The sequence below is a fragment of the Cydia amplana genome, chromosome 2, assembly GCF_948474715.1.
Source record: "Cydia amplana chromosome 2, ilCydAmpl1.1, whole genome shotgun sequence".
NCBI classification, from domain to species: Eukaryota; Metazoa; Arthropoda; class Insecta; order Lepidoptera; family Tortricidae; genus Cydia; species Cydia amplana.
In genome coordinates, this window is record NC_086070.1 from 4,485,854 (window position 1) to 4,509,450 (window position 23,597).

Consider the following 23,597-nt stretch of genomic DNA (forward strand, 5'->3'; position numbering starts at 1 on the left):
ACATAGACCTAGGTGCATATGCATAAAGTTCAATTTCAGTTTTGACACTTCGGTGACGTGGCGTCTGAGTGACAGCTTTTGTGTTTGACATGGTGTGGAAAAGGTTAATGCTCACTCCTTAAGTCCATACATCAGTTTTGGTATACACCTATTATTTTCGTAGTCGACATCTAGCATCCGAGTAGCGGATTTATCAGTACTGAGCGCCTACCGCGGACCACGTTCGACGTGTTGCCTCCCTGTCACACTTACGTACGAATTCACAAGTGCGACAGAGAGCCAACACGTCGAACGTGATTCGCGGTAGACCCTCTGCTACTTGAAAATAGATGGTTCGAGTGTTGCGACAACCGAAAAAAGACTAATGCTCAACAATTTTCAGCTAATATTATAACCGGAACTCTATTTCCAACTCACTTCTGCCACAGAATAACTAATAGTACTACCTTCTTGCTGAAATTGTTGTTCAATAAAAATTTTGCGAGTAATTCCGTTAGGTACTCGATGCTAGATGACTACGAAAATAATAGGAGTCTTGGTACCAAAACTGATTTATGGAGTGTGCATGCCCATAAGCAGAAAGTATGCGTCCCGGCAGCGATCGTCAGTACGTGTTACAGTTTAATTAGCGTACAATTTCGTAATTTTTTTTTGATGCGTTTGAATTCCGTACTCCGTACGACGGATACCATGTCACCACTAGAAAGCATGACACGTTATTAGCCCGTCACAAACGGAGCGATTGTTTTTATTGAATTCCGTTACCTGGTTAAGTTTAACAAAATGGCATAGTTAATTTTCGATCTTCCGAGATAGTACCTACTCAATGAACTCGTACAGTCGCCATCAAATATATCGGAGCAGCCAAGGCGCGCACAAATATCTGACCAAGCAGCTATTGTCAAGGCGATAGTGCGTGTTCATATATTTGCGAGCACGTTGACCGCTCGGATATATATCTGATGGAAGTAATACAGTAGAGTCCGGTTATAACGACGCCCAAGGGACCGCCGATATTACGTCGTACTAACCGGACGTCGCACTAAACGAACTGTTAATTTTAATATTTTTTTTTAATCATAATAATGACATTTTGTATTTATTAATACTTATGCGACAATCAACGAAAAAAAAACATTTTAATTCAAATATTCATATACGTTAGTATTACAACACTTTGTCTTAAATGCAGAGACTTGTGTGTTTAGAAGAAGCCACTTTTGTAGGTTCGCGTACTCACTCATCATCCGCAAATTACTCAAATCCCGTAAAATAAAAAGTCGTAATTTTTAGGGATCTAATCAAGGTGACAATCGTACATGAAATAAATAAGTTTTTTCTCAAACATTTCAATTTTGACTCAAGCCTTTATCGCGGACTGTTTACTTTTGTTTCAACAAGCAACCTATACTCAATTGACACAATTCTTACAAACCCAAACTCAATTAGGATGCGTTGTTTTATCAAACAGTTCCTATGGCCATCTCCAGCTCGAAGGTACCAAAATATTGCATTGTCACCCAACTTACATAATTATGCATGTGAAGTTTAAGCTCAATTGAATAATGCGAATTGGCTTTTATTTAGTTTGCAAGATTACGAAAAGTCACAGTTTTTCATCTTGCTGATGCGTATAGGTAAAGGGTATTGGGTGCGCGGGACGGAGTAAGCTCCTTACCAACAATTTATTTGTAAAAATTACGTCGTTCGTCGTTGTAACCGGACTTGACGGACGGATTTTGTGTCAATTTCCGTCGTTAAAAGCGGTCAGTCGTTATAAGCGGAGTCGTAATAAACGGTTGTACTTTCATAGTAGCTCATACTAAAACCAAACAAGTGCTTATACTTACGTCGCTATAAGCGGTTGGTTGTTATATGCGAAGTCGTACTAATCGGACTCTACTGTATATTAATCAATATGTATACAGGCCCAAGGCAAGTGTACACCTACGAGCGTGTAAAGCCTCAGCACCTAGCCATAGCGAAGTAGTAATTACTTTTACGTCACCCTAGGCCCGTAAGTGGGATTTTCTTCCCCCTACGCGAGGAGAAAATCTCACTTCCTGGCCAAGGCAAGACGTAAAACCACCTCACCTTCGGTTCGGGCCACAAACACCTGCGATCATTCACGAATTCACCTCCCTAGTATGTAATGTTAATGTATAGCCTGACCAGTAATATATGATAATTGTCAAGAGGGCGCTGTTATTCTCATGTATAGGGTGACAATTCAGTGTAGTATGAAAAAATTAGTTCCAGTGAAATTTTGCAACATGGCGCACCCTCAACAGATCCTGGTTCACCTATACTATTTTTCACATCAATTCTTCCCTGCTAGGAGGGATCAAAGACACTTGTTCTAGGACACTTCTCTTTGTCGCATACTCTTTTTAGGGTTCCGTACCCAAAGGGTAAAAAACGGGACCCTATTACTAAGACTTCGCTGTCCGTCCGTCCGTCCGTCACCAGGCTGTATCTCATGAACCGCGATAGCTAGACAGTTGAATTTTTCACAAATGATGTATCTCTGTTGCCGCTATAACAAATACTAAAAATAAAATAAATATTTAAGGGGGGGCTCCCATTCAACAAACACGATTTTTTTGCTCTATTTTTTGTTGATGGTGCGGAACCCTCCGTGCGCGAGTCCGACTCGCACTTGGCTGGTTTTTATTTTGGTTAACCTTTTCGACGCCGTCTCTCAGACGCCACGTCACCGAAGTGTCAAATCAAAACTGAAATTGAACTTTATGCATATGCACCTAGGTCTGTTGCTCTGTGGTCTAAGACCGATTAATACGTCTTTGGCGTTGGACCTGCGGTGCGTATATATCGGTAATTGGCGTCCAAAAGGTTAAATACGTATATTCTTGGAACAATAATTTCCTGTGATGTGAAAAGCAGTATATATCACAATGGTAGCAAAATTATTTCCACCTTGGGCGTCTTAAATACCTCACTATGCTCAGGTATCAATTATAGATCCTGAACGAAATCCAGTGTACTGTACGCCCTCGCCGTAAATATGTAATTTTGCTCCCTTGTGACCTATTTTTTCAATTAACGAGTAATCGCCAGACGATATTTAGTTTAGGTAAAGCGATTTTTTTACGCAATGCCAACAGCGTACTTTCTCGCCATTTACAAACCTGTTATTCAAATTACATTCCAGACTGCAACACACGTTCGCGCGTTCATGAAAAGAGCCGTTCTTTACAAACGGCCCGTGTATTGATTTGTCCCCGGTAGTGAACGAATGAGACGTTGCCTGTGTCCCCCGCTTCACGAGACAAATATACAAACCGTAAATATGAACGTTGAACAATTCTCGCCTTCAGTAAAAGTGGATTCGTGTCCAGAGGGCCTACCGCGATCCACGTTGCCTTCGTAAGAATTATTTTAAGTCAGCCAAAAGGTAACCGAACGAGATAGTTCCTTAAAATTCTATCATTCACAATAGAATTTTACAATTGCCATGCAGGCGAGGGGTTCGGTTACCTTGACACATTCTTAGTCATCATTGAACACCTCGCCCGCTTAGCAACTTCTGCTGCAAACTTAAGGCCACCCCACATGTAGCGTCGGTGTCGTTTTCAGAGCGCGCCGCTTTTACATAAAACGCTCAGGCGTGTTAAAGCGGAGCGCCCCCGCTCGGAAAACGCGTGTGACGAAGCCTTTAGTATGCCGGAACGCAGATTCACGCAGAGTATTGAATTCTAATCGTCAGAGTTCAATACCTACCAACAGTGGATCAGCGTTCCGGCATACAAGGCTGTGCAGTTTTCATAAGGGCTCATTTTCAGTAGAGAAATGTGCACTTACGAAAAGATTCCTTGGTTAACGATCCCTCATTAGTAAGTCACGATCCTCTGTAATGAGGCTCATTACAGAAGATCGTAACCACTTGTGTAACCAGCTACTACCAGATAGACCATAGTGTATACAAACCTTTTAAGTACCAATACTCCAATAACCAATGAAGACGACCAGATACCAGTACTGTTTACCTTTTTCACCTTGTACCTTTTTTTTTACCAAATCAAATTTACGATTACCAATACAGTTTACCACATTACCATTTCACGTACCCATACAAATGAACTATTCTTCAACATCACATTGAAGAATAGTTTGAAATAGAAAATAAATCTGCAACAGGCAATTTACGTTACTAACTACAACTACTTAGGCTAACTTACAAATTTCATTTTAAGTCTAGAGACATGATAAACCTTTAGCAAATTTAACGGTGTCAATTAAAGAAATGAATAGGTTTATCATATCTAGGCAGATCGGACGCGACATACGATACCCCGCAAGATAGTATGCCCTGCCCGACCAGTTTAACCGGAGTGTGCAAACCTACCTTGCGCATCACCTACAGCTCCACCTTCCGCACCACCAGTCAAATTGCCATCGCCAGTTGTTGAGCCATCGAATCCTGCAACAACAATAAATGGAAGTTAATAGATGCCCCCATTCATTATAAACACAAATAAAAAAAGAAGTTAATATTTACCAGTCATTTCCATATTTGAATCATCTTCGCCGAAATTTGTTTCATCATTATTCGTTCCGTCATCGTCATCATCCCACATACTTTCGTTAACAAATTCGGGTTCCATTTTGGGTGCCACGGCGTTGTTTTCATCTTCGTCAGGTATCGTAACGAATTCTTCTTTAGCTGATCCAGATGGTCCGGCTTCTAATGGGTCCACACATTTTCGTTTCACAGGTCCAGATTGTGAAGATGAGGAATTGTTTGATGCTATTGATGGCCTATTTGGTCGCTTAATTGCTACTGGAGTTGAGGAGGGCTTAGAATCTAAATCAGTCTCTAACTTAGTCATAACAGATTGCCTTTGTTGTGACGACCTCGGGCCTGGCCTTGAGGTCGGCTTTGGTTTGGATGGCGTGGAACTTTCTTCATTTTGATTACCGGTTAAACCTTTCACTTGAAGCTGTTCCGCGGTACTAATAAACGACGCTAACTCTTCTTGCTTAACATTAACTTCACCTTGGTACATAAACTGTAATAAGTCCCTTAACGCTGAATGACTAACATCTTTTAAAAATACTGAAACAAAAAAAACCATCATTAGTACATTGTAAAGTTAAAATACACGAAACAATATCGGCAAATATTGAAGATCGTTACCTATTGGATGCTGAGTTGGGTTCATTTTGAACATCTCCTGGAAGTAGGGAGAACATACTGATAGGACTAATTTGTGTGCCTGCAATAGCCTGCCTTCGGCAGCTAATGTGACATCTACTAAATCTCCACGCGACAGCAGGCCATGAAAGCCTGCTGACATATTTGCGTGGAAATTGTTCCAACATAATGAAAATTGTTCGTCCGACGCCATGATGGCGACGTGTATTTCTTGAACCCTGAAACAAATAAATAAAGTATTTAATAAAATCACTCCAATATGACGCAATTAAACTTTGAGAAAACTTCACTCGAAATAATAGATATTTACCTATCCTAATACTTTGTACTTTATAATTCCGATATTAGAAACATTTGAAAAAAATAAAACAATGTTTCTAATAATGCACTGCACACTTGTTCATCCCACGTCCTCCCCGTTTGAGCGCTGTTCACGGTATGATGACGCAAACGCGACGTATACTGTGTCGTCACAGGAGTGGGGAGATTCCACAATATGGGACGATAAACAATTTCTTCAAAATTTGCTAAAATACGAATGAAAATTTAGAAAAAAAATTGTGCATTAGTTTTAAAATTGAATTCCACATAAAATAAGACCATATGATCTACAGAAAAAGCATGAAATAAAATAATGTAACGCTGACATTTGGTGAAAGGTTGTAGCCGGACGAGGTATAGGTATATTTTACAGGAATTTGTATTTTTCACGTTTATAATTATTAATAGTAATACTTTATTTATTATCAATGAATTATGAATCATTTGCATTTGTTTTCATACGGGAACTTATTAAAATAATATAACGCCACGATGAGGTTAATAAAAAATTCCTTATATTTAATATGGCTAAAGGTATTAAATTTAAGTGACTTGTACAGTTGTACAAAAACAATTACCAAAATAGTATTGTGCACTCGGTTTGTTTTCATTAAAATTAGGCTTTTTAAGTAAGTAAATTGTATTTCCTTTCCTCGCCATGACAAAACGAATAAGTACAAAAAGAATAACGGTGAACATTTCAACACTAACATTTTATATGTTGTCAAATTAGTATAAGATACTTAAAAACAATTAAAATTTTGTCAATTATAAACTAAAGTCTATTTTTTTATTCGGTAGACTGAAATGACAGTTCATAGTATGAACATAAAATGTCATTTCATACTATGAAATGTCATTTTAGTCTACCGAATAAACTAGTGGCTCTGTGAGCTATAGACCTCGCGAGCAGAGCTTAAAACTGAATAAATGTATGGCAAAAATATTTATTAAAATATAGGTATAGTACATGTAATATAAACAAAAAATAAAAACTACATAAAGCTACAAACAAAAATTAAACGAATACGCTTAACCCGCGCTTGATAAATAAAAAAAAAGAAATTTTTCATTTTTTCAAAATAAAATAAAAAACAACTATACGAAAAAGTATAAAAAAATACAAAAAGTTATGTAGCAGTATACAATTAATGGGGATGGAACCAGGGACCTCCCGATGCAAACAAAAAAGTAAACGTTTGCAAAATACGGCATTATAGTTCTTACTAAAGCTAACGAAATTTAGCTACTCATTCTCAAGTAAAAACTAAATATCTAAATACCGCCAAAACCAGCGATACAAATTTTCTGAATTTTTGGCCATTTAATCTATAAACATATCTCAAAAAGAAAAAACTCTTATGATACCGATACGACTATTTGTTTAGGCGGGAGCTATCACGACTCCGCCATTTTGAAAAATTTCCAAAAACCGGATCGACAAAAAAATTTTATTTAGTCATAGAATTCGGTCACAAAATTTCACGAAAATCGATTAAGAATTGCGACCTGTAGAGGAGAACATCCGGACATACAAAAGCAAAATGCCCGAGTCAAAACGTAGACCTTCGCTACGCTTCGGTCAAAAAATAGACTTTTTCTACTCCAGCACTTAAATGTGTCAATTAAATGACTGACAGTGATATCTAAAGCAATGTCATTTGAATGATTTGTCTATAGGCTCATAAGATGACTGCTACTGCTGCTGCTGCTAGCTTAAAATTCTCGGGTCTTTTTTTACAAAACTCGACTACGTCTCGTTTTGTAACTTCGACCCTTGAATTTTAAGAACCCTTATTATATCACTGTTGCATAAACTACTATTAAGTCACTATCACCGTATCACCACTATTTAAGTACATGGACTTTTTACTAAGTAAAGCTATTTTCCATGCTACATAATTTTATATTTTCATACCGTAGACGGCGTAGACGCAATTTAACGCAATCCAAAAATAAATATAATCTTCATACACGTAATCATAAATAAAATGTTGACTTAAAAATATTATTTAACCCACCATCAGCGTTTGACGCCGCAAACTTGAGATAGCTATAGTTTGAAGCTCTTTATGGTTGCTTTATTACAAAATAGCCTTTGTGTTCGTGTACATAAGGTTCTAATCAGAATGCATTTATATTCCACAATAATGTTGCTACACGAAATAAAAGTTATTCTTTGGGGAAAATTATGTTGCGAAAACAAATTAAAATGGTATGGAAATGGTTTTTTTTATTTAGGTTGTTTTATACTTGGTCAAGCAAATCTTGTCAGTAGAAAAAGGCGGCAAATTTCAAAAATCGCTGCGGGTTAGCGGGAATTGTTCGAAAATCGTGTGTCATTTATATCTTATCAGTGGAACTGTTTTGTTTTAATTTCATTGCATTTTCATCGAAGCGCCAAGGCGCGAAGAGTTATCGTCCTATAGAAAAATTAAATTCGCGCCTTTTTCTACTGACTTGGTTGGTCGGCTATACTCTGTCAAGCAAGAAAAGAGCGGCAAAATATAGTCGGTCCAACAATTTTTTCAGTAGTTAATGACGCGAAATTTAAATTGGGAAGATAATAAAAGTTTTCATTTTCATACAAATTGTATGGGAAAAGTTTTCTTCGATTTGTGGCTTTTCTAGCCGGAAATTTTGTTTTGGCTTCATACAAGCTTTTGATCCTTAATAGGAATGGGATCGATTGGCATAAAAAAAAGTTTTTCGAAAATGACCTTTTTCTCGCATCCTGTATGTTTTTTCCAAAATCTGTAAAAGCCAATCTTCATTCATTTGAAATCGAGGGAAAGTCTTCTTAGACCGTTTTCTCGTAGCAGCACGGGATCTGGTAGCTGCCCTCACTGACCCAAAAAGAAAATCCAGCCTGTATGATATGAGACATATGTGGAGTGGAGTACTACTTTTAATGAAAAAATATTTTGATTTATCGAGTTTGACCTCCCAGCCCGCGATATTGTAGATATAGTTGGTCAAACCAATTTGTCAGTAAATGAGAACAATAAAACTATAAGTACTTACTCGTCCTTTTCTTTTGGGTGGTAGTGGTAGGTGGTAGTACTTAGTACTAGTGTAAGACAAAGATAGTATGATTCTCTCTGTCTATGTTTGAATTGTTGAAATGAGACAGTCCTTTGACAAACTATAGGTAAATAGGTATAGTGTGTCAAAGGTCTGTTTGAATTCAAACATAGACAGAGAGAATCATACTATCTTTGTCTAACACTAGTACTAGCACCTAAAAGAAAAGGATGAGTATAGTTTATTTTGTTCCTATTTACTGACAAGATTTGGTTGACCCAGTATAGGTACCTCTACCCTACCTAGAGAGAGACCAAGTTATATTGGCAATGGCAGCGATTTTTGATAGCTAAGCCTAGACTGTGCAATTTCTTCCTACAGCCAATGATATATATAACCATAGATAGGTTATACTCATACTTGAGGAGCACAAAAAATCTTCCATATTTATTTCTGAGCCTACGAAGAAATCTGTTATTTTTGATTAATTTTCTCATTCCATCCATCTTTGTCACACTCGTTGTTAAACATAAGCTCCTCTCTTTCTATTTCGGTGTGCTGGAGCTCGTTAGCACGTGCGCATTTCTCGCTTGTCCAGCCGCGACTAAAGGCAACTTGTCCAATTTGTCACAAGGTAAGCGCTTCAATTTTGGAACGCCTATAACATATCATATCTTGAGCTACACTCTACCTACAGTCTACAACTACATGGCCCTCCTACTCACCTTGTATAAGTAGTACATAGATTGTGTCACATCACAAGGGAGCAAAATCTCATGAATCCTAAACGATAACGAAGAATTCTATAATAAAATCCCGAGAGTAGTGACTGATGTAGTTAGGGATTCTAAAGTAGAATCCTGAGCGTAGTGAGGGATTCAAGTGTGAGGGAGTTGAGGGACCCAAGATGAAAAAAAATGATTTGATTTGAGGTGGAATTTTGCTACCATGTGATGTGAATGATGTGACACATAGTGACATAGGTACTTACTGCTTTTGACATCCCCTAATTATGAGGTAATTAATTATGATGTTTAAAAATATTAATTAAGCTAAAAAAAATTGTTTCCTAGAACAGAAAAGTGTTACTAAGAAAAAGCTTGTTCTCGAATTGTTGATGTGAAAATTGAATCGAATTTGTTTTTGATCTACACGATGGGCCAACGCCGGCCACTCCAAGGGACGCAGCTCACGCAGCCATGCGGTAGAATGAGATAGTAATATCACTAGCTCCCTCTAACGCATAAATGCGTCCCTTGGAGTGGCCGGCGTTGGCCCATCGTGTAGAGGAGCCATATCATAAGAAAATTAGAAAAATCTGCGGAAATAATTCGTGTAGTTTTGAAAATTGGTGTAGGTATACCTTGTGGTGTCCATATAAACATACTAAAAGTCCTCGAGGCGAGGGTAGGGGGTGTGCAATGGCGAAAATACTCCGTTTTCTTAAATCGTCTATTTTTATCTCTTTGTTAACTTTAGCAGCCTAAAGTATTGATCGTAGAGTAAAAATAAACATAACCAAATTTGTAGGAAATTTTATGCTAAAACTTTTCTCCGAAATAATTATATTGCTATTCGTACAGATATTCGATATATGAGCAAAAATATGAAATAAGGTACCTTCAACACCCCCAAACCCCCTTAACCCACTACCCTCGACGACTTTTAGTATGTGTATCTGGACACCACAACTACCACAAGGTAAACCTGTACTGTACCAATTTTCAAAACTAAGTAGGTACATGAATTATTTCCGCAGATTGCCCAAATTCGGCTTAATTTGACGTGGATACAATGATACAATGTGGCATCAATGTGGCTTCTGATCAATCTAATAGACATTAAGGCTTCGTCACACAGGCGCGTTTTCCGGGCGGGGCGTGAGCGGGGCGCGCCGCTTTTACATATAAAACGCTCACGCCCCGCCCGGAAAACGCGCCTGTGTGACGAAGCCTGGGTTCCGTTGGTTCCGTAGTCAACTAAGGAACGTTGTTACCGAAAGTTGAAATTACAAAATTTGAACTGGTCTGATTTTGTTTGGTGATTGTCTTTTTTTATACCACATCGGTGGTAAACAAGTATACGGCTCGCCTGATGGTAAGCAGTCACCGTAGTCTATGGACGCCTGCAACTCCAGAGGTGTTAAAAACTCGTTGCCGACCTTTAAAAGGTCATTCTAAATACTATGTAGTAGGTACCCTATGTCAGACAGCCAGTGATATGTTACAGCATAAAACACGGACACATCGAAGATAACTCGGTTCCTGTAATCACACCCGTTTCCGACACCCAACTCAGTCAGCCATGTATCCGTTGTAGTGTAAGCTTCCCTCTTACACTAACCAAATTAAACATTTACCCGTTTCTGTACTTAAATCCTGGTTTAGTAACTGTGATCTTTCCTGGCGTTGACGCCCGTCTACAATGTACTTTATATTGTGGTGTGTACTAGGAGCACTGCTGAACAGCCCCGTGATTGTAGAAGCCGTGGTGGGAGGTGCCCCAGCGGCGCCACCTGAGCCCGATTCTGCGGTCGTCTTCGTGCAGAAGAATGGAAGAAGCGCGAGACTCGAAGGGATCAAGAATGATAAGCTTGGATATTACAGTTTCATGGGTATCAAGTAAGTTTCATTGAGTTAATAATACATGTTACACGAAGGTATAGCAGCGTGGGCCAAAAATGCTATAGGTTCATCACAATTACTTGTAATTTGTTGGTATTGGCATAGTCCATTATTCCTGGTATGCTTCATCCTAGACCGATGCTACTTTAGTACCAAAATATCATAATCACTAGTCAGCAGTGCAGCAGTGTTATTAGGGTTCCGTAGCCAAATGGCAAAAAACGGAACCCTTATAGATTCGTCATGTCTGTCTGTCTGTCTGTCTGTCTGTCCGTCTGTCTGTCCGTATGTCACAGTCACTTTTCTCCGAAACTATAAGAACTATACTGTTGAAACTGGGTAAGTAGATGTATTCTGTCAACCGCATTAAGATTTTCACACAAAAATAGAAAAAAAACAATAAATTTTTGGGGTTCTTCTCCATACTTCGAACTGAAACTCAAAAATTTTTTTTTCATCAAACCCATACGTGTGGGGTATCTATGGATAGGTCTTCAAAAATGATATTGAGGTTTCTAATATCATTTTTTTCTAAACTGAATAGTTTGCGCGAGAGACACTTCCAAAGTGGTAAAATGTGTGTCCCCTCCCCCGTAACTTCTAAAATAACAGAATGATAAAACTAAAAAAAATATATGATGTACATTACCATGTAAACTTCCACCGAAAATTGGTTTGAACGAGATCTAGTAAGTAGTTTTTTTTTCTACGTCATAAATTGCCTAAATACGGAACCCTTCATGGGCGAGTCCGACTCGCACTTGGCCGCTTTTTTTAATACCTAGATTCTTCATTGAATAAGCAGGTAGGTAAGGTAAGTACAAACAGTCACCTGAGATAGTTGACCGCGGGCCCGGGGAAAACAAATTCCTATGCAGGGGGGGTCATGCAGTTATCTCTGCAGCTGACTGTACCTACAGGCGACTTGTGAAAATTTTAGACATGCGTACCGAAAATGCCACTTTTTTTGACGCGTAGAGTATGGTGATCGTCGGAGCCATCGCTATTAAAAGCTGAGCTACCTATTAATGAGACTGAGATAATCTATGGCCATAAGAAATGCAGTATATCTTGTTAACTATTTGTAGTCCAATACAAATAGATAAATGTTCGTGATTGTGTATCATCCAATGTCAGACGAGACCAGCGGAAGCTGCGATACGATAAGCAGTTCCTGTCAGAATCGGTCTGATATGACTATGATAGCTTAAGTTGCTAAAAACAAAATACACGTCTATAAGCCTTCTGTTTTTTAACCGACTTCCAAATCTAAAAGGAGGAGGTTATCAATTCGGTTGTATGTTTTTTTTTATTTTTATTTTTTTTATTTTTTTTATTTTTTTTTATGTTTGTTACTCCATATCTCCGTCATTGCTGGACCGATTTTGAAAATTTTTTTTTTGATTGTAAGTATATGCATACAGATTGGTCCCGTTTTTGTCAAAACCCAGTTCTGATGATGGGATCCATGAGGAATCGAGGGAACTCCTCAAATCTTAAAGGCATACATATAGTGATTTTTGTGTTTTTATCAACAAATCAAGCATATGCATTCAGAAACGTGACATTTGATGAAGTGGAACTGCTGATGATGATCAGAACAGAACTCTTCAACGACGCATAGTTCACGTTTGGCGATTTGTCCTCTTCGTTATGTTTGTTAAGCAAGTTAAGTTTTTAAGCCACATTTTTGTCAAGCTCGAGTTCTGATGATGGGATCCATGAGGAATCGAGGGAACTCCTCAAATCTTAAAGGTGTGCGTATAGAGATTTTTGTATTTTCGTCAGAAAATCAAGCATTTTTATTAAAAACTGTCGCATTTGATGAAGTGGAACTGCTGATGATGATCAGAACAGAACTCTTCAACGACCCATAGTTCACGTTTGGCGATTTGTCCTCTTCGTTATGTTTGTTAAGCAAGTTTAGTTTTTAAGCCACATTTCTGTCAAGCTCGAGTTCTGATGATGAGATCCATAAGGAATCGAGGGAACTCCTCAAATCTTAAAGGCATACATATAGTGATTGTTGTGTTTTAATCAACAAATCAAGCATATACATTTAAAAAGTAACATTTGAGGAAGTGTAACTGCTGATGATGACCAGAACGAAACTCTTTAACGACGCATAGCTCGCGTTTGGCGATTTTTTCTTTTCGTTATGTTTGTTAAGCAAGTTAGGTTTTTAAGCCATATTTATGTCAAGCTCAAGTTCTGAACATGGGATCCATGAGAAATCGAGGGAACTCCTCAAATCTTAAAGGCACACTACGTATAGAATTTTCTGTATTTTCATCATAAAATAAAGCATTAACATTAAAAACTGTCGCATTTGATGAACTGGAACTGCTGAGGATGATCAGAACAGAACTCTTCAACGACGCATAGTACATGTTTGGTGATTTCGAATTTCGACTTTGACTTGGACTGGGACCCGGACTCGGATCCAGATCCGGACTCGTACCCGGATCCGGTTCGGACCCGGACCCGGACCTGGACTCGGATTCGGACTCGGACCTGGACTAGACCCGGACTCGGACCCGGACTCGGACACAGACCCGGACCTTGACCCGGAAAACAACTATGATACCTAAACTAAATAAACCACTATGATTACCTACCATAAAATGTAGGTATAAAGTATGATGAGGCCAAACCCCTCCCGCTCAAACCCCCGTACACCGCACCGCATGCGCCGTTAAGTGGGTTAGGTTAGGTTTGAACTGCTATCCTCACAGAACCGAACAAAAGTGGGTTAGGTTAGGTTAGAACTGCGAGCCTTACAGAAACGAAATGCTTCCTTTTCTACATAGCGCACCATCTACAATAATCTTTCACCGGGCCGCATAGAAGTCGGTTTTTTTTTCTTAAAAATTATTATTACCTTATTTACAAACAAGATATATACAGTGTATTACTAAAAGGAATTAAAAACTAGCTTAAATCTAAAATAGGCCCTTGAGGCATTGTACCAAGGATGCTGGCGACATTTCCTCGCTGTATCGCAATGCTGATACGTTGTGCGAGGTAGCCGCCAGCTCCTCGGTCACCAGTTACGTCAACCAGACGCTTCGCGATTTCTGCGAACAACTTATGCGCGCTGGGACCCCATGGACCTAGAGTTTCAACTCCAACAATATATGTTTTATTACCAACAATGCATGATCTATTTAAAGCAGGGGCTTTGGATAGGCTTTCACGAAACATTTTGCTAACATTTTGAAACATGTTCCGGTAGCTATTCAGCGTATACAGTTCTATGCCACCCGTGTCTATCTTGGGCTTCGAACAGTTTATACCAGCGGTCGGCAACCTTTTAGCAGCCAAGGGCCACATAGTAGTTAACGAAGTTGACGCGGGCCGTACTTTGTTAATATTTATGACTTTATCTGACATTTTCGTTTGTCAATATTACATACAAAATAGCCAGGGAGGCTCACGGGCCGCAAGTGACAGGTTCACGGGCCGCATGCGGCCCGCGGGCCGCAGGTTGCCGACCGCTGGTTTATATAATCAATGCAGTATCGATTGCTCAGAATAAAAATGTATTACTTACTTATATTTACTGTATTAAAATTAATACAGTCTACAGAATACTTAAAACTTGTTCAGATATGCCGAGCCACCGGTCGGTCCGCGGCGGTTCCAGCGTCCGGTGCGTCGCATGCTGACAGGAGACGTGAACGCCACCCGCTACTGCCCCCCTTGTATCCAGCCCGACACTCGCAACCCTGGCCGAGTCATCGGCCAAGAGGATTGCTTGTGTCTCAATGTGTTCTCTCCGAAGATGCCGGGAGAGGAGGAAGGTGAGTTTGTTAAAAGTCTATACAACTCCCGTTGCTGCTCAGTGCCCACCTTGTATACCTATTACCTATAGTCCGACACTCGCAACCCTCGTCGAGTCATTGGCCGAAAGAACTGCTTGTATCTCAATGTGTTATATCATAAAGCCGGCCACACACACTAGGTTATAACCGATGGTTATGCCTGCACAGTTCACTTGTGCAGGCATAACTGAACGTGTGTATGACATGACTCCTTGCCTGCGCAAGCAAACTCCTTGCCTGCGCAAGCAAAATTGAAAATATCAAAATTTAAGCTGGCCACACACACTAGGTTTTGCGTGTCGGTTTTGCTTGTGCAAGCAAAACCAACAGGCACGACCGAGTTCCATAGGGCACACACACGTAACGACAAACCTGCACAAACTCTCAAATCAAACCATCATGGCACCGGTAGCGGTCGTTGACGTCGATGCAATAGCGCTATTAGGTTTATATTTCGTCAGCCATACACGCATACAAACCATGAATCCACTCCACACTTAAAAAATAATAAAACTGGCCAAGTGCGAGTGGGACTCGCGCACGAAGGGTACCGTACCATTATCTATAAAAACGGAAAAAAAATCATGGGAGCCCCACTCCGACTCGCACTTGGCCGGTTTTTTAGTATTTGTTGTACTAGAGGCAACAGTAATAGATCATCTGTGAACATTTCAACAGTCTAACTAGCATAGTTCATGAGATACAGCCTAGTGACAGACGGACGGACGGACAGTGGAGTCTTAGTAATAGGGTCCCGTTTTACCCTTTGGTTACGGAACCCTAAAAATCTACTAAAAATCCTCTACAATTGCATTTCGTTTGCGAGACGACATTGTTGCACAGTGACTTGCGACCTATCCCCTCGGCAATCACTGGATAACTGAAGCCTGCCAGCCACACACGTTCAGTTATGCCTGCGCAAGCGAAGTGCGCAAGCACAACCGACAGGCAAAAAATATAAATTTTGATATTTTCAATTTTGCTTGCGCAGGCAAGGAGTTTGCTTGCGCAGGCAAGGAGTCATGTCATACACACGTTCAGTTATGCCTGCACAAGTAAACTGTGCAGGCATAACCATCGGTTATAACCTAGTGTGTGTGGCCGGCTTTATATTTTTTGCCTGTCGGTTGTGCTTGCGCACTTCGCTTGCGCAGGCATAACTGAACGTGTGTGGCTGGCAGGCTTGATAGGCTTCAGTTATCCAGTGATTGCCGAGGGGATAGGTCGCACGTCACTGTGCAACAATGTCGTCTCGCAAACGAAATGCAATTGTAGAGGATTTTTAGTAGATATTTAGGGTTCCGTAACCAAAGGGTAAAACGGGACCCTTTACTAAGACTCCACTGTCCGTCCGTTCGTCTGTCACTAGGCTGTATCTCATGAACTATGCTAGTTAGACTGTTGAAATGTTCACAGATGATATATTTCTGTTGCCTCTAGTACAACAAATACTAAAAAACCGGTCAAGTGCGAGTCGGAGTGGGGCTCCCATACAACACATGATGTTTTTCCGTTTTTATAGATAATGGTACGGTACCCTTCGTGCGCGAGTCCCACTCGCACTTGGCCAGTTTTATTATTTTTAAGTGTGGAGTGGATTCATGGTTTGTATGCGTGTATGGCTGACGAAATATAAACCTAATAGCGCTATTGCGTCTACGTCAACCACCGCTACCGGTGCCATGATGGTTTGAACTGAGAGTTTGTGCAGGTTTGTCGTTACGTGTGTGTGCCCTATGGAACTCGGTCGTGCCTGTTGGTTTTGCTTGCACAAGCAAAACCGACACGCAAAACCTAGTGTGTGTGGCCAGCTTTACGGTCCTCGCAACCCTGGCTACGTCATCGAATTTATGCCTATTTGTTCTACCTGAAGATGCCAGCCATAAGCCCGAAGACACATATAGTGGATAGAGAGCTAGGTTTTGGTTCCTGTGTCAATCCTTACGGTTCGGACACACGGAAGCGTATTCGAGCGCCGCGGCAGTGTGCGACATCGCTATATGTTTAATGTTCATAGTACTCGCTTATACAGCGGATCCGCACCCGTGTGTCCGAAGCCTTAAAGTCTATCGATAGTTAATTTATTCCATTTTGTAATTCATTCACAGGCAGTCCTGTCATCTTCTACATTCATGGCGGCAATTACCAAACAGGGTCAACTTCTGCCTATGGTGTAAGTATAATATCTAGGCTAGGTATTATTTTCCTCTTATCCTGAACAGCTAGATAATAGTTTACTTCCTTCTCCTCAGGGCCAGCATTTAGCCCAGAAGGACACTATCATCGTGTCAGCGCAGTACCGGCTGGGATCCCTTGGGTATCTTAGTACGGGTGAGAGAGATGCCTCGGGCAACGCCGGGCTGTTCGACCTGCGATCAGCTATGGCATGGGTAAGAACAAGTGTTAAAGTTTATTAGGTAGTTTAGGTACTTTAAATACCTACTATACCCATCTTGTGTAAGTTGTATACGTATGAGACCCTCTATTTTTAAATATTTTTCTAAGCTAACGTCTTTGACATAATACGAATATTTGTGCAACGTAGCAAGTGTAATATTTGGACCCTTTACTGTGGCTGTAGAATTATGATGATGATAGACTATAATTTTAGGATAAAAAAAAATAACTAGAGTTTTTTTTTTCAATGTTTTTGTTTCTATTTCTATCACACTTCCAGATCAACGACTATATAGAATTCTTCGGCGGCGACAAAAAGCGTATAGTCGTAATGGGTCAAGGCTCCGGCGGTAGCGCCGCGTCCCTCATGGCGATGTCCTCCGAAGGCCGAGCGGCCACCGGCGTTATTGCCCTGTCCGGGACTCCGCTGTCCCCCGGCGCCGTGAGGACAGACCCGGCCAGCCATGCTAAAGCTTTAGCGAAGGGAACCAAATGCCCCGAGTCCCCGCCCGAGAGACTGGTTATATGTTTAAGGAGTATGCCGGCAGAGAAGATCGTTTTGGTGAGAGCGTGTTCCGTCACACAGGCGCGTTTTCCGGACGGGGCGTGAGCGTTCTATATGTAAAAGCGGCGCGCACCGCTCACGCGCTGCCCAGGAAACGCGCCTGTGTGATTCGTCTTTATTTATCTGATGAAAGTAACTAGACGTATGGATAATATACTCATCAGTTATTGAACATTATAACTCAACTCAAATTGGTTATTTCAGGCGGACACGGAAATAAGCATGAGCATGGTCGACACTGAAAAATTCTTACAGGATATCTCTGGGCGTTCAGGTATGTGACATAACTATTTCAGTGTTTCGAAGATCCTCATTGCTTAGGTATCTAAATAATCTTCACCACAGCCTCAGATATCGCAAATTATGTATCTCTTTTTTTAAAACACAGAGCATTCTGCTCTTTACAACTCCCAAGTCCCAATCTCTCTGCGTCAGATGATGGTATCCGGCATGATTAATGAAATATGGTGTAATTTTTCAGGAGCGGGTGCGCGCGTAGAAGGCAAGGAAGACCTAAGGGGTCTACCGCCAATAGTAGAAGAGCAACCTGCAGATGCGCTAAATAAGAAGACTAAACGGGTGCCCATGCTCACAGGCGTAGTCTCTGCTGAGACCGCACGTGCGGTTCAAGGTAAATAAAACCATTTTCATTTCTGTTGCTCTGAAAATATCAATATATATTTATGTTATGACGTGATCATAAAATGATCTACTTACTTATCATGAAAGGTTAGTAAGTATGTCTATAAAAAAGGCTCCATGAAGCGAAATATTTTTACCATATTAATTATTGAAACATTTTACCTTGTAACTTGTAACCAAGAATGTTTTTACTAATACCATGGTAGCGCCAATGGAATTAAAGCTGATATGGGTGGTAAGTGACGAATTGATTTTATAGCTACTTATAACGCCTGCATAAATCCCAGAGCAACAATCGACTAACTAAAACTTATCACACTTGTTCCAGGCAAATACGCAGGCTTCCTAACCAACAAGCTAAACGACGTCAACTTCATAAAGAACGAGTTGATCGGTGGCCTCCGTGGAGTCGTGAACGATGTGCGAGGACTGATCCCTGATCTGGCTAGTCAGTTGCCCGCGGGCCTGCCGCAGCTTGACTACTACCATACGCTGTTCGACAGCACTTTCAACGTTGTCGATGGACTGATACAGATTGCTGAGGCTACAGGTAATGTGTAAAATAAAGAGTAATTATGGCTAGCATTAGATTTACAGCTCACAGACATAACGCTTAAAAAAGTAGACTAGGCCATAGATTAGTATATGTTATTACCTGGTTATTACTGAGACTAGGTATTCTAGGGTTACCAAGTTGTCATATTCGACATCTCTTCCTTCAGACGTTGTCGATGGTCTGAATTTATATACAGATTGCCGAAGCTGCAACTGCTAAATACACATACCTACATTAAAATCCTACCTATTAATCTACCTAAATATTTCATGTAGATACTTGAGGTGATACCTACTAAATTAATTAAATTATACTAAACGGTATACTGACCGCGTCATAATACTAACAATAATAAGTAACGCCTGATAAAAAAAATAACGCGCAATAGGCGCAATTTTAAAGGTTCCGTCACACAGGCGCGTTTTCCGGGCGGGGCGTGAGCGTCTTGTATGTAAGTAAAAGCGGCGCGCCTCGCTCACGCCCCGCCCGGAAACGCGCCTGTCTGACGAAGTCTTTAAGGTTGTGTGACGGAACCTTAAGACGTCGAGTTGCGGAAACCAAGCCCGCGACCTATGACCTATCAGTCAGTAGTTTTACGTTTCTTTAAATACTTACAACTCGATAATAATAATGAACAACAGTTGCACAAAAATAATAATTCTACCTAAAAATCGACCCTATAACTTGTATTGGCACGGCAGACGAGGGGTGAGATCAAAAGGGCTTTTTGAAAGCCCTAAACTGGGGTGGATTATTTCGTTATCCCCTGCCAGCCTCAGGTAGTCCTTTTTTGTTCCCTTTTCAATCAAGGGGCCCTTTGGAATTTGAACCATTTCAAATTATATCCTCGAGGACGAATAAATTGGGATCGAAATGCAAGCGATGTTTGATAATTTGATATACATAATTATCATTCGGAAATTGGCAATGACAACCGTTCTATAGTGAGGGAGATATGTCCCTAGTTTCCTTTCCCGGGATATAAAATCAATATTTTAACTAGGTAGGTACGTTAGGCTACCTTAGGAAAGGAACAAAGTAGGTTACCTATATTGCGCAGACTGGCAGAGTACCTAAATATACCTTTTCAGCGCAAAATTATTGATGTCTCTTATTTTCGCCAATGCCTGCCAGCGCCTGTGTGATTGGCATACCCCGGCCGGCGAGAGCAAAAATGCGTTGACAGCTTAATAGTGCGAGGACACACACTTTGGTCGATGTCGATAAAAACAACACGATGTACTGGACCACCGTTATGATATGCAGAAGTATTAATTATTGTTGTAAACAAAATTAAATTAAAACCAAGTGTTTGTATTTATTCAGTTTAAAATTGTTTTAGGGTTATTCTTAGAAACGCGTGGAGGTATCAAGTTGAAATAAATAACAAATACTAATGGCTCAGTTAAAAAAAAAAAAAAAAATGTGCTTAATTAAAAGTCGACTATTCTATCGACATCCATATGTCGATAGAATAGTCGATATTTAATTAAGCACTAGGAGCAGACGCATTTTTGCTCTCGCCGGCCGGGGTATGGTCACTGATTGGGCATGTTGTAGGATGATAATGAATAAGTGGGTAAGCCTTATTACCGTCTTTACCATGTTACTGTCTGCTAAGTTTCTACATCATTATTGATAAGTTGATAATGATTTATTAATTCATTATCAACTTATCAATGCTATTTATTTTGATATTTGGCATTTTATGTAGGCAGGCAGGCGCGACTATTAGTCGCGTGCCGTGCCGTCGAGCAAACTTTACAATTTATAAGTAACCGCAAGGCAAGGTGCTTCAATTTTGGAGCGCGTACAATACGTATCTATCATTTGTCAAGGCGCTACTATGTTTTACACTACTGCCAATATACCTCTAGAAAGAACGGTAAGACAATCTTAAAATATTCCTCGTTGTTAGATTGTACGAGTATATATGGTTTGTCTATACAGGCGACGCGCTGTTCAACTTCCCCGCATACCAGAGCGTGAAGCAATGGAGCCAAGGCGGCGGGCATGCCTACCTCTACAGCTTCGAGCACGTGGGAAACCTCAGCAAGGGCTCGCACTTCCTGCCCGGCGTGGCGCTCGCGGGTAACGCTGTCTACTACTGACTGACTAAGTACTGTTCCCAGAGCGGAATCAATGGTGCCAAGGCGGGCCCATAGTTCTACAGCTTCGAGCACGTGGGCAACCTCAGCAAGGGCTCGCACTTCCTGTCCGGCGTGGCGTTCGCGGCTAAGGTAACACTGTCTAGTACTGTTCTAGTCAGAACGGGAGCAATGAAGTGCCTTGCCTATACTTATACTTCTACAGTGTCGAGCATAGGTATACGCACTATCTGGTACGCAGTGGTTAAACGGCAACCAAAGAGACAGACCTTCGATTCTTATTATCTTTTTTAACCGCTACCTACACTAACTAACCTTTTACATATTCTAAGCTTGACATTAAATAAACTGAACTAAATATCTACTTTTACAGAGGATGATGCAAACACTAGAAACAAAAGAGAGGCCACTTCGAAAACAAAGCCAGGACCTTCCCATGGAGACGAGCTAGCTTACATATTCGAGCCTCTGGATGAAAACGGCAAATCTATCGCCGGAGAAGTGTCAGGTAGGTAGATACAGACAGACATTCGATTCATCCAATTTATTAGGTTACTTACTTAATTTTTTTTTCTAATGGCCGGCACATATTTAAGAGTACCAACTTCTATTTTATTTAATATACTGTAACAAATGAAATACTTACCTTATTTACCTACTTAAATATCTTGTCTTTAAGATTCACCGAGTCGATGATTAAAATCGTTTGTTCTTGGTTCAATTTCCATTCCAGCCTCGGACGCGCGCGCTCGGGAGAACTTCATCAACATCATCTCCAAGTTTGCGCACCAGCTGACCCCAGTCGAGGCCAAAAACGACTCCAGGAGACCCGGCCTGGCCGGCTTCCTGCCTTTCTCGGAGGGCAACGAGCAGTACTTGAAGATCAACGAAGATGTCACGGTGGATAAAGACTTTAGGTTGGTGTCCATCTTTCTGTCAGCATCCTCTGCACGATTCTGGGATGGTTCTGTCTAAATCATCGCCAGTCTCGCAAATCAGGCTCGTCGGGCTGGCCGGCACCCTGTCCTTCACAGTGGGAAAATATTCACTTTATCAAAAAATGTTTGTTGAAGATCCCATTTCCTATTTGTTTTGAAAGACCTATCCAACGATACCCCACACCGTAGGGTGGAAGCGAAAATAAATTACACCCTCACTTTACGTGTAGCGGAGGTACCCAAAAAACTTTTTTTTTTACGACTTTGTCGGATTTATTGATTTAAGTACCTACACTAACGATCAAGGAGCAAAGCCTCTGACAGACAGACGGACATGGCGAAACTATAAGAGTTCCTAGTTGAGTACGGAACCCTAAAGGAGGTTAAAATATGGTTGATGTCCATGTATCTAACGTAAAATCATCAATTCATCACCATTTCTTGGAAACAGAAAAAATCTCGTACCGTTTTGATTTATATCTATATACTTCTTCCTTCTTCTAGATACTGCCAAATCGGCCTCTGGGGCAACATGGCCGATCGCCTCACAGGCGCGCTCTGCAAGAACCTCATCGGTAACCTGCTCAACCTGCACTCAATCGTGACTCCAGACATTAAACTCCCCATCCAGGTGCCTACCAACGTGCCTAACCCATTGGGAGGTTTAGGCAACAACGGGGGCAACCCGTTAGGAGGTTTGACCAACACCGGTGGCAACGCGTTGGGAGGTTTGACCAACACCGGTGGCAACGCGTTGGGAGGTTTGGGCGGCCTAGGGGGGTTAGTGGGAGGGAACAAGGGACAGAGTCAGCGGCAAACGGCTCAGAAACCGAAAGCTACCACACAGAAACCTTCGATGAACTTCCCTAATCTGCCTTTTAGATTTTGATGTAGACAAAAATAAAATAATGAAATGAAATTTGGTATTAAAACTTGCTTTTTAACAGACTTAAAAAAAAGGAGCACCGACTTCCCGATTCCAGATATATCAGTTGCTAGCACATATAATTTAAACTTTTAAAGAGACACATAATTGTAATTTGCTTTTATCGTTTTGTTTGTTTATTTTTGTTCTCATGTAGTTGCTTATAGTTTACACTTTACAGCGATAAGATATTTAATGAATTACAAAATCTATAATTAACTTAATTGCCGGTGGATCGACTGTTTTATATGAGCTGAAAGCAAAGAGTTACCTATTAATGCTGAATTATGCTGGACCAAGGTGTCCCAGAGCTTTCACAACGTCAAGTCGTGCGCTACCCTCATACAACGCTATTTCTTGCGACCTTGAACCTATTGACCATGCGGAATAACAGCGAAAATTCTTGGAAACGACATCAATAACATTTTGCAATATTTACGATGAAACCTCGAGTGTTGGGGTGTTGCAATTTACATAGAAGATAACAACGTACCTAA

At 40.6% G+C, this 23,597-nt stretch overlaps 2 protein-coding genes across 52 annotated transcripts in view; one reads left to right on the top strand and one right to left on the bottom strand.

Moving 5' to 3' along the window:
- The window catches only part of LOC134661654 (protein tramtrack, beta isoform), a 506,900-nt gene extending 501,254 nt beyond the window's left edge, over positions 1 to 5,646 (bottom strand). For 49 of the 50 annotated variants that reach the window (XM_063517975.1, XM_063517865.1, XM_063518012.1 and 46 more), the window contains exons 1-4: positions 5,487 to 5,645; positions 5,159 to 5,394; positions 4,520 to 5,077; positions 4,367 to 4,441 (exon numbers count right to left, since the gene is read on the bottom strand). In XM_063517975.1, coding sequence (XP_063374045.1) covers positions 4,367 to 4,441; positions 4,520 to 5,077; positions 5,159 to 5,369 — 844 coding nt within the window. In that variant the 5' untranslated portion in view covers positions 5,370 to 5,394; positions 5,487 to 5,645. Of the gene's footprint in view, positions 1 to 4,366; positions 4,442 to 4,519; positions 5,078 to 5,158; positions 5,395 to 5,486 lie in introns of all 50 variants that reach the window. The other variant, XM_063517804.1, reaches the window with a different exon arrangement.
- A 5,266-nt stretch (positions 5,647 to 10,912) lies between these two features.
- Positions 10,913 to 23,112, top strand: LOC134656920 (carboxylesterase 4A). Of its 2 annotated transcripts, XM_063512484.1 has the most exons (13): positions 10,913 to 11,142; positions 14,755 to 14,948; positions 17,078 to 17,142; positions 17,222 to 17,359; positions 17,647 to 17,928; positions 18,136 to 18,205; positions 18,413 to 18,562; positions 18,902 to 19,123; positions 21,080 to 21,220; positions 21,611 to 21,745; positions 21,971 to 22,154; positions 22,680 to 22,918; positions 22,961 to 23,111. In XM_063512484.1, the coding sequence occupies exons 1-13, from the start codon at positions 10,946 to 10,948 to the stop codon at positions 23,062 to 23,064; spliced, it is 2,121 nt and encodes a 706-aa protein (XP_063368554.1). In that variant the 5' UTR covers positions 10,913 to 10,945; the 3' UTR covers positions 23,065 to 23,111. The 2 variants fall into 2 exon arrangements, with proteins under 2 accessions (XP_063368554.1, XP_063368546.1); XM_063512476.1 differs by having other exon boundaries at positions 22,680 to 23,112.
- The last annotated feature ends 485 nt before the right edge of the window (positions 23,113 to 23,597 follow it).

What these genes read in the sequence shown, in the direction of transcription:
- LOC134656920 (XM_063512476.1), top strand. Translation starts at nt 10,946, where the DNA reads ATGTACTTTATATTGTGGTGTGTACTAGGAGCACTGCTGAACAGCCCC. An exon ending in CGGCAGAGAAGATCGTTTTG is followed by an intron (nt 17,929 to 18,135) that starts GTGAGAGCGTGT and finishes TGGTTATTTCAG; the next exon opens with GCGGACACGGAAATAAGCAT. An exon ending in GACCGCACGTGCGGTTCAAG is followed by an intron (nt 18,563 to 18,901) that starts GTAAATAAAACC and finishes CACTTGTTCCAG; the next exon opens with GCAAATACGCAGGCTTCCTA.